Source organism: Electrona antarctica (assembly GCF_951216825.1).
Source record: "Electrona antarctica genome assembly, chromosome: 18".
Lineage (NCBI taxonomy): Eukaryota > Metazoa > Chordata > Actinopteri > Myctophiformes > Myctophidae > Electrona > Electrona antarctica.
Genome location: NC_136799.1, coordinates 27,764,200 through 27,779,037, shown reverse-complemented (window position 1 = coordinate 27,779,037; position 14,838 = coordinate 27,764,200). Strand labels below are relative to the sequence as shown.

Below are 14,838 nucleotides of genomic sequence, written 5' to 3'. Positions count from 1 at the left end.
TATAATTACACCTGTAGGGGGCCCAGGACGTCTGGGGACACTTTCAGGTCTTTTTTAATGGTATAAAACCTGATCGCTAAAATCTATTTATTTTGACAGCTCCAATTGCTAGGCAACACCTTGCTCTGTTCTGTCCTAATTTCAGACTTAACCAAGCATCTAATTTGGAATATTTATCAGATATGACAACGTGAGGTAGTAATGGAACATTATACCTCCCGGTTTTGGGGGGGAAATGGAAGGCGGGCTTTTCAGAGTAAAATCTGCCTCATCTGCTGGGCGCTCTAGCGCCTTTATTTTTGAAAGATTCCAGGGTATAAAAACTGTTAAGTGACATGCTCCTAAATCAGTGGCTTCAAACTTTTTCAATATCAAAAATTAAAGAAAAATAACTTTTTCATATCAAAGACTACCAAATTCACATGTATTTAGCTGTGGACCTGTGCCATGGAGTCCAGGACCCCCATACAAGATTTGTGTAGTTAAAATGTTTGAGAAATATTCCAATTTTTTTATGATTTGGAAAAGTAACCTTGTAGATGGGCTTTTTTCAATAGCCGATGTATATAGGGTTAAAGTGGTAGTGGTTAGACAAATTTTTATGCTATATTAACAACGCCCTCAAGGACCCCCAGGGGTTCCCAGACCCAACTTTGAGAACCATTGTCCTAAATATTGCTACCCCAACCTTCACACTGTAATGTCTGTATCTCCGCTTCAGATGCTGGACGTCCCGACAGTTCTGAGCATGCTCCGTCAGCAGAGGATGATGATGGTGCAGACCATCTCTCAGTACGTCTTCATCTACAAGGTTCTCATCCAGTTTCTCCGTAACTCCAGGCTCATCTAAGGTTCTGTCCTACCCGCCTCCCCCAGTTTACACTGTTGACACGGAAGGCCATACAGTGGAATTCCCTCTAAGCTAATTGCCAAACTGCATTGTGGTGATACAAAGGTAGACATCAGACCCAGCGCGGCGGTCGTTCTCTGTCGGACCCCAGCCTTCTTTGAGTATTAAAGGGGGCATGACTTATGGAACCATAATTTATGGATGTACAGTGAAAGAGCACTGCCACCTGAAGGAGCATAAAGACCTTTCTATGCCCCTCTCTTAACAGTATTATGTTTCACTGTGGTTTTTACATGACATTGCTATTTGAAGCCCAGCACTTTTTCAGTACCTTATTGTACATAATGAACTATGGTAAAGCTGCAGTAAAAAGAAAAAGAAAAATCTATATTATGATTATGTATCAGAAGCAATTTGAAGTTTGTTTTTCTTTCTTTTTTAAAAGATGAATATGTTACTGATTACTGGGTTTTGTTGTTTTTTTCTTATGAAGGAGTTTTTCTTTAAAAGACAAAATGATGGTTGGATATATCATATCCAAAAATGTGACTCATATGAAGGTTTATCTTGTCTTATTAGACCCATAACTGTGCCACCCGATCCCCAGTTGGTACAAATGGGGACTTGTCCTTAGGCCCTGTATTTAACTTACCCTTTGTTGATATGTTTTTATCTTTACACAATGACTTAAACGTTGATTAGGAAGATCTAAAATCCCCCTGTTTATGCCATAAGCTCTAGGACAATGTCACCAAAGAGAAACTTGGCTACAGTATGAGAGTGTGATTTTGTAGTGCACATAAATGGCTACTTGAGTTTCAGTAGCCATGTCAGGTCATCACCAAAGAATTGGAAATCCCCACACATTTTACCACAAGCAAAAGATCTGCCGGTTTTGTTTTTGTTTGTTTTAGCATCACCATGTATTTCATAAATGACAGTTGGTGTAATGACTCAATATTTTGGTTCAGTGTATTCATGTGGCTGTGTTATTGTGCCTTAAAGGGATAGTTCAGATTTCTTTTAACTTAAGTTGTATGAAATACTTGCCATTAATATAGTGGTTGCAACTGTATTAATTGATTACCTGAGTCCTGTGGTGGGAGTTCTGCTCTGGTTTTGGTTTTCTGGTCATTTTGTGGGGGTCACTTATTAAACATAAAGGATTCCACAAAACTAACTTAATTTGTATTGTTGACCTATTTCTAAAATATTAGCGCAACTTTCGTTCATTTTTACCCCTCTATTTACCCCTCTATCACACGGAACTATGTTTTTTGTGTCCATAGCACTACGCCCAAAAATAGCTCCATGTGATAGAGGGGTCAAAGTTGAACGAAAGTTACGCTAATATTTTAGAAATAGGTCAACAATACAAATGACGTTAGTTCTGTGGATTAATTTACTTTTAATGAGTGACCCCAGTGCCTCCCACAAAATGACCGGAACTACTTAATATTCACCAAAACCAGAGCAGAACTCCCACCACGGGACTCAGGCAATCAATTAATACAGTTGCAACCACTATATTATTAATGACAAGTATTTCATATAACTTAAGTTAAATTGTGAACTATCCCTTTAACCACTTAAACCCTCTACTTTGTTGACCGGGATCGGCTCTGTCCGGCAACGTTTGGCATAGAGATGTGATGTATAGGGGGAAAAAAGAGCGATCTACAAGCTTGCAACGTGTTGTGAGCTTGTAGCTATTTTTGGCCAATGTTCCCCCTAGAATAGTGACGCTCGAGTTCAACTGGTTAACAACACTAGGCCTATCTGTGAGCATGCGAGGCGAGACACGATGCACTAGTAATCCATTTTTCAATTTTTAATAACCGCTACAGCCTAGGTACCAGTGTTATGTATTTGAGTTTTATAATTTTTAATAAAATTTAAGCTATCGATTGACGATTTAAAAAGTAAATCTGAACTGAAGTATTATGTTCAGTTTTGGTCAAGATTGACTTCAATGTAAAGAAAAAAAGAACGTTAAGCAGGGTTTGGGTAGAACTGGAAAACTGATTTTATACTTTATATTTTTTTTTCATGACGTTTCTAAACTGAGTTTTGTTGGAAGAAATTGAACAACCTTATAAAAAATGAGTGCTGTATTTATTGGGCAAGACACCTTCACTTATTGGCTTGCCTGCATTAAGTGCCTAAATGTTATCTGCAAAATCTGATCTAATGGATTCTATATGTATTTTTAATATGAAATATGAAAATCTATGCTGAATCTACTTTGCATTCAACATGTATCCTTTATTTCTGCTTTACTGTGATTGCAGTGGCCTACAGTATTGTATGGTTATCAACAGACTTGGTAACACCTGAAAGAGACAGTGGTTTTTAACTAATATTATGCTTTCCTCTTCCATGAACATTTTGAACGGATAAGCTAGTTGATCTTGGCTGGTTTTCCCCCAAAAGCATTCTATGGTTACGTCCATGTGCCATAGCGAGGCCTGGTGAATGTAGAGAAGAGACGGGGAGAGGTTGTCAGTTTAAATCTGGGAACACAAAGTAATTTAAATGCAATGCCCAGGATTTATGTCATCCTATTTCCACCTGTCCGCTGTGTTAAACCACGCTCAGTATTTGTGTGAGGTAGCATGTCTCAGGATCATATCGCAAGCGGAGGTAGTGGGTTGTTTAAGGGTCACACTGGCTCTAGTTACAGTATCCTGGTTACCACGCTTGTTGTCATTACAGGGAGGTATTTATACATGCTGCAGTAACAAATGGGCTCCTGACCACTAATGACCACCCCTAACATCATGTCTGACTGCAGTTTGATATTATTCACCCATACACACGTGTCCATCAGTGGCTGCTCTTTCAGCACCTGTTTTTACATAGACAGATATTTATGAGGCTACCTGTATTATTGGAAACAATGTATACGTATGCCATATACGTGTACATACTGTAGACCCTCAATGTGGCATTGAAAGATGCTTTGCATTGGGAGCCTATTTTCAGAATTATAAGCAAATTGAAATCACCTTTTGGCCAAAGGACGTGTAATTTTATTTTTTTATTTTTTTTACCAGGTGATTGTTGATTGAGTTGTGTTGCCATTGCCCCCATTTATTAAAATGGAGGAAATAAATCATCAGCCCCAAGTAGATGGTTGGCGTAGAACTGGATCTTTTAAGGCCTGTGCTTTTACGCTGCTTCAAGTTTTATGAGAGGCTTTCATTAAGATGATGATGCTGAGGATTCCTGAGTCTTGTAGTTCAGACTGCGTGCAGCCGAGTTCAAGCTGATTATCTGTACTGTGGTTCATTCACACAACAATTTTCAGCTTTAAAGCATAATGGTGTTTATTGTACAGACTATGTATAAACTATGTCCAATTAACAATGGTTTTACAGTAAAAGACAAGTGTAGAAACATTTTCAGCTAAGAATAAATATTTGGAAATAGATGTGTTTTTTTTGTTTTTGTTTCCAATGGTCTTACCAGTCTTGCATGCCACCTGGTGGTAATCAGTGGTGGAAAGTACTTTGAGGTAAGCAATTTTGAGTTTATCTGCCATTGACCCCCGGCCATTATACATTTCTCAAATTTGAAAGGTTTCTAGGTGAAAGTGATTTTTTGATGTGCCAAAATCTGCCATCAACCCCCATTATAAAGTTCTCAGATTTGAAAGCACTATATTTCTATAAACTGAAAAATGTCAAAGATTAATTTTCAGGCAAACATGTCCGTAAAATGAACATTAAATAAAAGTTTGAATGGGGTTTCTAGGTGTAAGTATGTAGGACTAGTAGCATGCCAAAGTTTGTGCTATTGCCATTGAGAATGAGAATGCATTGGGCGTTTAAGTTAAATGACTCAGAAACTACAAAACATTTCAAAGTAAAAAGTTCCAGCATGTGTCTCCACAGAAAGCTGAATTATAAAAAGTGTGAATGGAGTTTCTAGGTGAAAGTGATTTTTTGACGTGCCCCTATCTTAGCCTGGCTAATAAGCCAGACTAATATCACACAACACTGTCGCGGTATATTAGTCTGGGCTGGCTCCACTTGGATTTCATTTCCCGGGGGGCGGGTTCAAACATTTTCTCTTTGACGCAATTGGTCAGAGCTACTGTCAGTCAAAAGTCTCAAGCATTGAACGTCACTGTACCAAAGCCCGCCCATATTGCATACCGTGTCCCGATTGGTCCGACCTGTTCTCGGTTGTAGGAAAGAGGCGTGCTACTGAGCCTCGCCAGACCGTAATCCGCTGGTAGGCAAATTTTTTTTGCCAACGGCTGATTCGGTCTGGTTTATTAACCAGGCTACCCCTATCTGCCATTGAGCCCCATTCTAAATTTCTCAAATTTGAAAGCACTATATTTCTAAAACTATGAAACATTTCAAAGATTCCTTTTCAGGCAAACATGTCCACCGTAAGATGTACCTAAATAGGTTTGAATGGGGTTTCTAGGTGTAAGTATGTAGGACTAGTAGCATGCCAAAGTTTGTGCTATTGCCATTGAGAATGCATTGGGCGTTTAAGTTAAATAACTCAGAAACTACAAAACATTTCAAAGTAAAAGGTTCCAGCATGTGTCTCCACAGTAAGCTGAATTATAAAAAGTGTGAATGGAGTTTCTAGGTGAAAGTGCTTTTTTGACGTGCCAATATCTGCCATTGAGCCCCATTGTAAATGTCTCAAATTTGAAAGCACTATATTTCTAAAACGATGAAACATTTCAAAGATTCCTTTTCAGGCAAACATGTCCACCGTAAGATGAACCTTAATAGGTTTGAATGGGGTTTCTAGGTGTAAGTATGTAGGACTAGTAGCATGCCAAAGTTTGTGCTATTGCCATTGGGAATGCATTGGGCGTTTAACTTAAATGACTCAGAAACTACAAAACATTTCAAAGTAAAAAGTTCCAGCATGTGTCTCCACAGAAAGCTGAATTATAAAAAGTGTGAATGGAGTTTCTAGGTGAAAGTGATTTTTTGACGTGCCCCTATCTTAGCCTGGCTAATAAGCCAGACTAATATCACACAACACTGTCGCGGTATATTAGTCTGGGCTGGCTCCACTTGGATTTCATTTCCCGGGGGGCGGGTTCAAACATTTTCTCTTTGACGCAATTGGTCAGAGCTACTGTCAGTCAAAAGTCTCAAGCATTGAACGTCACTGTACCAAAGCCCGCCCATATTGCATACCGTGTCCCGATTGGTCCGACCTGTTCTCGGTTGTAGGAAAGAGGCGTGCTACTGAGCCTCGCCAGACCGTAATCCGCTGGTAGGCAATTTTTTTTTGCCAACGGCTGATTCGGTCTGGTTTATTAACCAGGCTACCCCTATCTGCCATTGAGCCCCATTCTAAATTTCTCAAATTTGAAAGCACTATATTTCTAAAACTATGAAACATTTCAAAGATTCCTTTTCAGGCAAACATGTCCACCGTAAGATGTACCTAAATAGGTTTGAATGGGGTTTCTAGGTGTAAGTATGTAGGACTAGTAGCATGCCAAAGTTTGTGCTATTGCCATTGAGAATGCATTGGGCGTTTAAGTTAAATAACTCAGAAACTACAAAACATTTCAAAGTAAAAGGTTCCAGCATGTGTCTCCACAGTAAGCTGAATTATAAAAAGTGTGAATGGAGTTTCTAGGTGAAAGTGATTTTTTGACGTGCCACTATCTACCATTATACATTTCTCAAATTTAAAGCACTATATTTCTAAAACTATGAAACATTTCAAAGATTCCTTTTCAGGCAAACATGTCCACCGTAAGATGAACCTAAATAGGTTTGAATGGGGTTTCTAGGTTTAAGTATGTAGGACGAGTAGCATGCCAAAGTTTGTGCTATTGCCATTGGGAATGCATTGGGCGTTTAAGTTAAATAACTCAGAAACTACAAAACATTTCAAAGTAAAAAGTTCCAGCATGTGTCTCCACAGTAAGCTGAATTATAAAACGTGTGAATGGAGTTTCTAGGTGAAAGTGATTTTGACGTGGCACTATCTGCCATTGTACATTTCTCAAATTTAAAGCACTATATTTCTAAAACTATGAAACATTTCAAAGATTCCTTTTCAGGCAAACATGTCCACCGTAAGATAAACCTAAATAGGTTTGAATGGGATTTCTAGGTGTACGTATGTAGGACTAGTAGCATGCCAAAGTTATAATTTTTTTCGGATGGCTTACTATAGCATGTCGTTTTTCATGATTTTGGAGGATTTGAAAAAAAGATGAAAATCATGAAAAAACGACATACTATAGTCCATGGTTTGGGACGGCATAATATATTTTGTCATATTTTCATGATTTCGGGGACATTATGTCAGAGCCAGGACTTGAACCTGCAGCCTCCTGATTCCCAGGCAGGCTCTGTACCCAGTGAGCCACTGTGCATGCTGTTCTTAAAAGGCAGAATAGATAATGACAGAAGAGTCAGAGACTTGTTTCCAATGTGGTTCATAAACATTCAAACGTCTAGAGATAAACAACAGCAAAAGAAACAATAGACAAATCTCCTGTTATTTTATTTTTTGTATTTTATTTTTGTATCAATGTTGTACTCAAAGGGAACAGCAGACTGTGTTGTGGCAGGAAGCTAGTAGATCAGTGACTTAGCACACTGGCTGCATTATCTGGAGATTGTGGGTTCAAACCCCACTCAAATCATTACTTGCCAAAATCTGCCATTGACCCCCATTCTGAATTTCTCAAATTTAAAAGCACTATATTTCTAAAACTATGAAACATTTCAAAGATTCCTTTTCAGGCAAACATGTCCACCGTAAGATGAACCTAAATAGGTTTGAATGGGGTTTCTAGGTGTAAGTATGTAGGACTATTAGCATGCCAAAGTTTGTGCTATTGCCATTGGGAATGCATTGGGCGTTTAACTTAAATAACTCAGAAACTACAAAACATTTCAAAGTAAAAAGTTCCAGCATGTGTCTCCACAGAAAGCTGAATTATAAAAAGTGTGAATGGAGTTTCTAGGTGAAAGTGCTTTTTTGACGTGCCAATATCTGCCATTGAGCCCCATTGTAAATGTCTCAAATTTGAAAGCACTATATTTCTAAAACGATGAAACATTTCAAAGATTCCTTTTCAGGCAAACATGTCCACCGTAAGATGAACCTTAATAGGTTTGAATGGGGTTTCTAGGTGTAAGTATGTAGGACTAGTAGCATGCCAAAGTTTGTGCTATTGCCATTGGGAATGCATTGGGCGTTTAACTTAAATGACTCAGAAACTACAAAACATTTCAAAGTAAAAAGTTCCAGCATGTGTCTCCACAGAAAGCTGAATTATAAAAAGTGTGAATGGAGTTTCTAGGTGAAAGTGCTTTTTTGACGTGCCAATATCTGCCATTGAGCCCCATTGTAAATGTCTCAAATTTGAAAGCACTATATTTCTAAAACTATGAAACATTTCAAAGATTCCTTTTCAGGCAAACATGTCCACCGTAAGATGAACCTAAATAGGTTTGAATGGGGTTTCTAGGTGTAAGTATGTAGGACTAGTAGCATGCCAAAGTTTGTGCTATTGCCATTGGGAATGCATTGGGCGTTTAACTTAAATAACTCAGAAACTACAAAACATTTCAAAGTAAAAAGTTCCAGCATGTGTCTCCACAGAAAGCTGAATTATAAAAAGTGTGAATGGAGTTTCTAGGTGAAAGTGCTTTTTTGACGTGCCAATATCTGCCATTGAGCCCCATTGTAAATGTCTCAAATTTGAAAGCACTATATTTCTAAAACGATGAAACATTTCAAAGATTCCTTTTCAGGCAAACATGTCCACCGTAAGATGAACCTTAATAGGTTTGAATGGGGTTTCTAGGTGTAAGTATGTAGGACTAGTAGCATGCCAAAGTTTGTGCTATTGCCATTGGGAATGCATTGGGCGTTTAACTTAAATGACTCAGAAACTACAAAACATTTCAAAGTAAAAAGTTCCAGCATGTGTCTCCACAGAAAGCTGAATTATAAAAAGTGTGAATGGAGTTTCTAGGTGAAAGTGCTTTTTTGACGTGCCAATATCTGCCATTGAGCCCCATTGTAAATGTCTCAAATTTGAAAGCACTATATTTCTAAAACGATGAAACATTTCAAAGATTCCTTTTCAGGCAAACATGTCCACCGTAAGATGAACCTTAATAGGTTTGAATGGGGTTTCTAGGTGTAAGTATGTAGGACTAGTAGCATGCCAAAGTTTGTGCTATTGCCATTGGGAATGCATTGGGCGTTTAACTTAAATGACTCAGAAACTACAAAACATTTCAAAGTAAAAAGTTCCAGCATGTGTCTCCACAGAAAGCTGAATTATAAAAAGTGTGAATGGAGTTTCTAGGTGAAAGTGCTTTTTTGACGTGCCAATATCTGCCATTGAGCCCCATTGTAAATGTCTCAAATTTGAAAGCACTATATTTCTAAAACTATGAAACATTTCAAAGATTCCTTTTCAGGCAAACATGTCCACCGTAAGATGAACCTAAATAGGTTTGAATGGGGTTTCTAGGTGTAAGTATGTAGGACTAGTAGCATGCCAACGTTTGTGCTATTGCCATTGGGAATGCATTGGGCGTTTAACTTAAATAACTCAGAAACTACAAAACATTTCAAAGTAAAAAGTTCCAGCATGTGTCTCCACAGAAAGCTGAATTATAAAAAGTGTGAATGGAGTTTCTAGGTGAAAGTGCTTTTTTGACGTGCCAATATCTGCCATTGAGCCCCATTGTAAATGTCTCAAATTTGAAAGCACTATATTTCTAAAACGATGAAACATTTCAAAGATTCCTTTTCAGGCAAACATGTCCACCGTAAGATGAACCTTAATAGGTTTGAATGGGGTTTCTAGGTGTAAGTATGTAGGACTAGTAGCATGCCAAAGTTTGTGCTATTGCCATTGGGAATGCATTGGGCGTTTAACTTAAATGACTCAGAAACTACAAAACATTTCAAAGTAAAAAGTTCCAGCATGTGTCTCCACAGAAAGCTGAATTATAAAAAGTGTGAATGGAGTTTCTAGGTGAAAGTGCTTTTTTGACGTGCCAATATCTGCCATTGAGCCCCATTGTAAATGTCTCAAATTTGAAAGCACTATATTTCTAAAACTATGAAACATTTCAAAGATTCCTTTTCAGGCAAACATGTCCACCGTAAGATGAACCTAAATAGGTTTGACTGGGGTTTCTAGGTGTAAGTATGTAGGACTAGTAGCATGCCAAAGTTTGTGCTATTGCCATTGGGAATGCATTGGGCGTTTAACTTAAATAACTCAGAAACTACAAAACATTTCAAAGTAAAAAGTTCCAGCATGTGTCTCCACAGAAAGCTGAATTATAAAAAGTGTGAATGGAGTTTCTAGGTGAAAGTGCTTTTTTGACGTGCCAATATCTGCCATTGAGCCCCATTGTAAATGTCTCAAATTTGAAAGCACTATATTTCTAAAACGATGAAACATTTCAAAGATTCCTTTTCAGGCAAACATGTCCACCGTAAGATGAACCTTAATAGGTTTGAATGGGGTTTCTAGGTGTAAGTATGTAGGACTAGTAGCATGCCAAAGTTTGTGCTATTGCCATTGGGAATGCATTGGGCGTTTAACTTAAATGACTCAGAAACTACAAAACATTTCAAAGTAAAAAGTTCCAGCATGTGTCTCCACAGAAAGCTGAATTATAAAAAGTGTGAATGGAGTTTCTAGGTGAAAGTGCTTTTTTGACGTGCCAATATCTGCCATTGAGCCCCATTGTAAATGTCTCAAATTTGAAAGCACTATATTTCTAAAACTATGAAACATTTCAAAGATTCCTTTTCAGGCAAACATGTCCACCGTAAGATGAACCTAAATTGGTTTGAATGGGGTTTCTAGGTGTAAGTATGTAGGACTAGTAGCATGCCAAAGTTTGTGCTATTGCCATTGGGAATGCATTGGGCGTTTAACTTAAATAACTCAGAAACTACAAAACATTTCAAAGTAAAAAGTTCCAGCATGTGTCTCCACAGAAAGCTGAATTATAAAAAGTGTGAATGGAGTTTCTAGGTGAAAGTGCTTTTTTGACGTGCCAATATCTGCCATTGAGCCCCATTGTAAATGTCTCAAATTTGAAAGCACTATATTTCTAAAACGATGAAACATTTCAAAGATTCCTTTTCAGGCAAACATGTCCACCGTAAGATGAACCTTAATAGGTTTGAATGGGGTTTCTAGGTGTAAGTATGTAGGACTAGTAGCATGCCAAAGTTTGTGCTATTGCCATTGGGAATGCATTGGGCGTTTAACTTAAATGACTCAGAAACTACAAAACATTTCAAAGTAAAAAGTTCCAGCATGTGTCTCCACAGAAAGCTGAATTATAAAAAGTGTGAATTGAGTTTCTAGGTGAAAGTGCTTTTTTGACGTGCCAATATCTGCCATTGAGCCCCATTGTAAATGTCTCAAATTTGAAAGCACTATATTTCTAAAACTATGAAACATTTCAAAGATTCCTTTTCAGGCAAACATGTCCACCGTAAGATGAACCTAAATAGGTTTGAATGGGGTTTCTAGGTGTAAGTATGTAGGACTAGTAGCATGCCAAAGTTTGTGCTATTGCCATTGGGAATGCATTGGGCGTTTAACTTAAATAACTCAGAAACTACAAAACATTTCAAAGTAAAAAGTTCCAGCATGTGTCTCCACAGAAAGCTGAATTATAAAAAGTGTGAATGGAGTTTCTAGGTGAAAGTGCTTTTTTGACGTGCCAATATCTGCCATTGAGCCCCATTGTAAATGTCTCAAATTTGAAAGCACTATATTTCTAAAACGATGAAACATTTCAAAGATTCCTTTTCAGGCAAACATGTCCACCGTAAGATGAACCTAAATAGGTTTGAATGGGGTTTCTAGGTGTAAGTATGTAGGACTAGTAGCATGCCAAAGTTTGTGCTATTGCCATTGGGAATGCATTGGGCGTTTAACTTAAATAACTCAGAAACTACAAAACATTTCAAAGTAAAAAGTTCCAGCATGTGTCTCCACAGAAAGCTGAATTATAAAAAGTGTGAATGGAGTTTCTAGGTGAAAGTGCTTTTTTGACGTGCCAATATCTGCCATTGAGCCCCATTGTAAATGTCTCAAATTTGAAAGCACTATATTTCTAAAACGATGAAACATTTCAAAGATTCCTTTTCAGGCAAACATGTCCACCGTAAGATGAACCTTAATAGGTTTGAATGGGGTTTCTAGGTGTAAGTATGTAGGACTAGTAGCATGCCAAAGTTTGTGCTATTGCCATTGGGAATGCATTGGGCGTTTAACTTAAATAACTCAGAAACTACAAAACATTTCAAAGTAAAAAGTTCCAGCATGTGTCTCCACAGAAAGCTGAATTATAAAAAGTGTGAATGGAGTTTCTAGGTGAATGTGCTTTTTTGACGTGCCAATATCTGCCATTGAGCCCCATTGTAAATGTCTCAAATTTGAAAGCACTATATTTCTAAAACTATGAAACATTTCAAAGATTCCTTTTCAGGCAAACATGTCCACCGTAAGATGAACCTAAATAGGTTTGAATGGGGTTTCTAGGTGTAAGTATGTAGGACTAGTAGCATGCCAAAGTTTGTGCTATTGCCATTGGGAATGCATTGGGCGTTTAACTTAAATAACTCAGAAACTACAAAACATTTCAAAGTAAAAAGTTCCAGCATGTGTCTCCACAGAAAGCTGAATTATAAAAAGTGTGAATGGAGTTTCTAGGTGAAAGTGCTTTTTTGACGTGCCAATATCTGCCATTGAGCCCCATTGTAAATGTCTCAAATTTGAAAGCACTATATTTCTAAAACGATGAAACATTTCAAAGATTCCTTTTCAGGCAAACATGTCCACCGTAAGATGAACCTTAATAGGTTTGAATGGGGTTTCTAGGTGTAAGTATGTAGGACTAGTAGCATGCCAAAGTTTGTGCTATTGCCATTGGGAATGCATTGGGCGTTTAACTTAAATGACTCAGAAACTACAAAACATTTCAAAGTAAAAAGTTCCAGCATGTGTCTCCACAGAAAGCTGAATTATAAAAAGTGTGAATGGAGTTTCTAGGTGAAAGTGCTTTTTTGACGTGCCAATATCTGCCATTGAGCCCCATTGTAAATGTCTCAAATTTGAAAGCACTATATTTCTAAAACTATGAAACATTTCAAAGATTCCTTTTCAGGCAAACATGTCCACCGTAAGATGAACCTAAATAGGTTTGAATGGGGTTTCTAGGTGTAAGTATGTAGGACTAGTAGCATGCCAAAGTTTGTGCTATTGCCATTGGGAATGCATTGGGCGTTTAACTTAAATAACTCAGAAACTACAAAACATTTCAAAGTAAAAAGTTCCAGCATGTGTCTCCACAGAAAGCTGAATTATAAAAAGTGTGAATGGAGTTTCTAGGTGAAAGTGCTTTTTTGACGTGCCAATATCTGCCATTGAGCCCCATTGTAAATGTCTCAAATTTGAAAGCACTATATTTCTAAAACGATGAAACATTTCAAAGATTCCTTTTCAGGCAAACATGTCCACCGTAAGATGAACCTAAATAGGTTTGAATGGGGTTTCTAGGTGTAAGTATGTAGGACTAGTAGCATGCCAAAGTTTGTGCTATTGCCATTGGGAATGCATTGGGCGTTTAACTTAAATAACTCAGAAACTACAAAACATTTCAAAGTAAAACGTTCCAGCATGTGTCTCCACAGAAAGCTGAATTATAAAAAGTGTGAATGGAGTTTCTAGGTGAAAGTGCTTTTTTGACGTGCCAATATCTGCCATTGAGCCCCATTGTAAATGTCTCAAATTTGAAAGCACTATATTTCTAAAACGATGAAACATTTCAAAGATTCCTTTTCAGGCAAACATGTCCACCGTAAGATGAACCTTAATAGGTTTGAATGGGGTTTCTAGGTGTAAGTATGTAGGACTAGTAGCATGCCAAAGTTTGTGCTATTGCCATTGGGAATGCATTGGGCGTTTAACTTAAATGACTCAGAAACTACAAAACATTTCAAAGTAAAAAGTTCCAGCATGTGTCTCCACAGAAAGCTGAATTATAAAAAGTGTGAATGGAGTTTCTAGGTGAAAGTGCTTTTTTGACGTGCCAATATCTGCCATTGAGCCCCATTGTAAATGTCTCAAATTTGAAAGCACTATATTTCTAAAACTATGAAACATTTCAAAGATTCCTTTTCAGGCAAACATGTCCACCGTAAGATGAACGTAAATAGGTTTGAATGGGGTTTCTAGGTGTAAGTATGTAGGACTAGTAGCATGCCAAAGTTTGTGCTATTGCCATTGGGAATGCATTGGGCGTTTAACTTAAATAACTCAGAAACTACAAAACATTTCAAAGTAAAAAGTTCCAGCATGTGTCTCCACAGAAAGCTGAATTATAAAAAGTGTGAATGGAGTTTCTAGGTGAAAGTGCTTTTTTGACGTGCCAATATCTGCCATTGAGCCCCATTGTAAATGTCTCAAATTTGAAAGCACTATATTTCTAAAACGATGAAACATTTCAAAGATTCCTTTTCAGGCAAACATGTCCACCGTAAGATGAACCTAAATAGGTTTGAATGGGGTTTCTAGGTGTAAGTATGTAGGACTAGTAGCATGCCAAAGTTTGTGCTATTGCCATTGGGAATGCATTGGGCGTTTAACTTAAATAACTCAGAAACTACAAAACATTTCAAAGTAAAAAGTTCCAGCATGTGTCTCCACAGAAAGCTGAATTATGAAAAGTGTGAATGGAGTTTCTAGGTGAAAGTGCTTTTTTGACGTGCCAATATCTGCCATTGAGCCCCATTGTAAATGTCTCAAATTTGAAAGCACTATATTTCTAAAACTATGAAACATTTCAAAGATTCCTTTTCAGGCAAACATGTCCACCGTAAGATGAACCTAAATAGGTTTGAATGGGGTTTCTAGGTGTAAGTATGTAGGACTAGTAGCATGCCAAAGTTTGTGCTATTGCCATTGGGAATGCATTGGGCGT

At 37.7% G+C, this 14,838-nt stretch overlaps 1 protein-coding gene across 6 annotated transcripts in view; it reads left to right on the top strand.

Annotated features, from left to right (window-relative positions):
- The window catches only part of ptpn21 (protein tyrosine phosphatase non-receptor type 21), a 29,095-nt gene extending 26,002 nt beyond the window's left edge, over positions 1-3,093 (top strand). For all 6 annotated transcript variants that reach the window (XM_079527392.1, XM_079527395.1, XM_079527396.1 and 3 more), the window contains one exon: positions 722-3,093. In XM_079527392.1, the coding sequence (XP_079383518.1) occupies positions 722-850 (129 nt within the window). In that variant the 3' untranslated portion in view covers positions 851-3,093. The remainder of the gene's footprint in view (positions 1-721) is intronic.
- Positions 3,094-14,838: the final 11,745 nt, after the last annotated feature.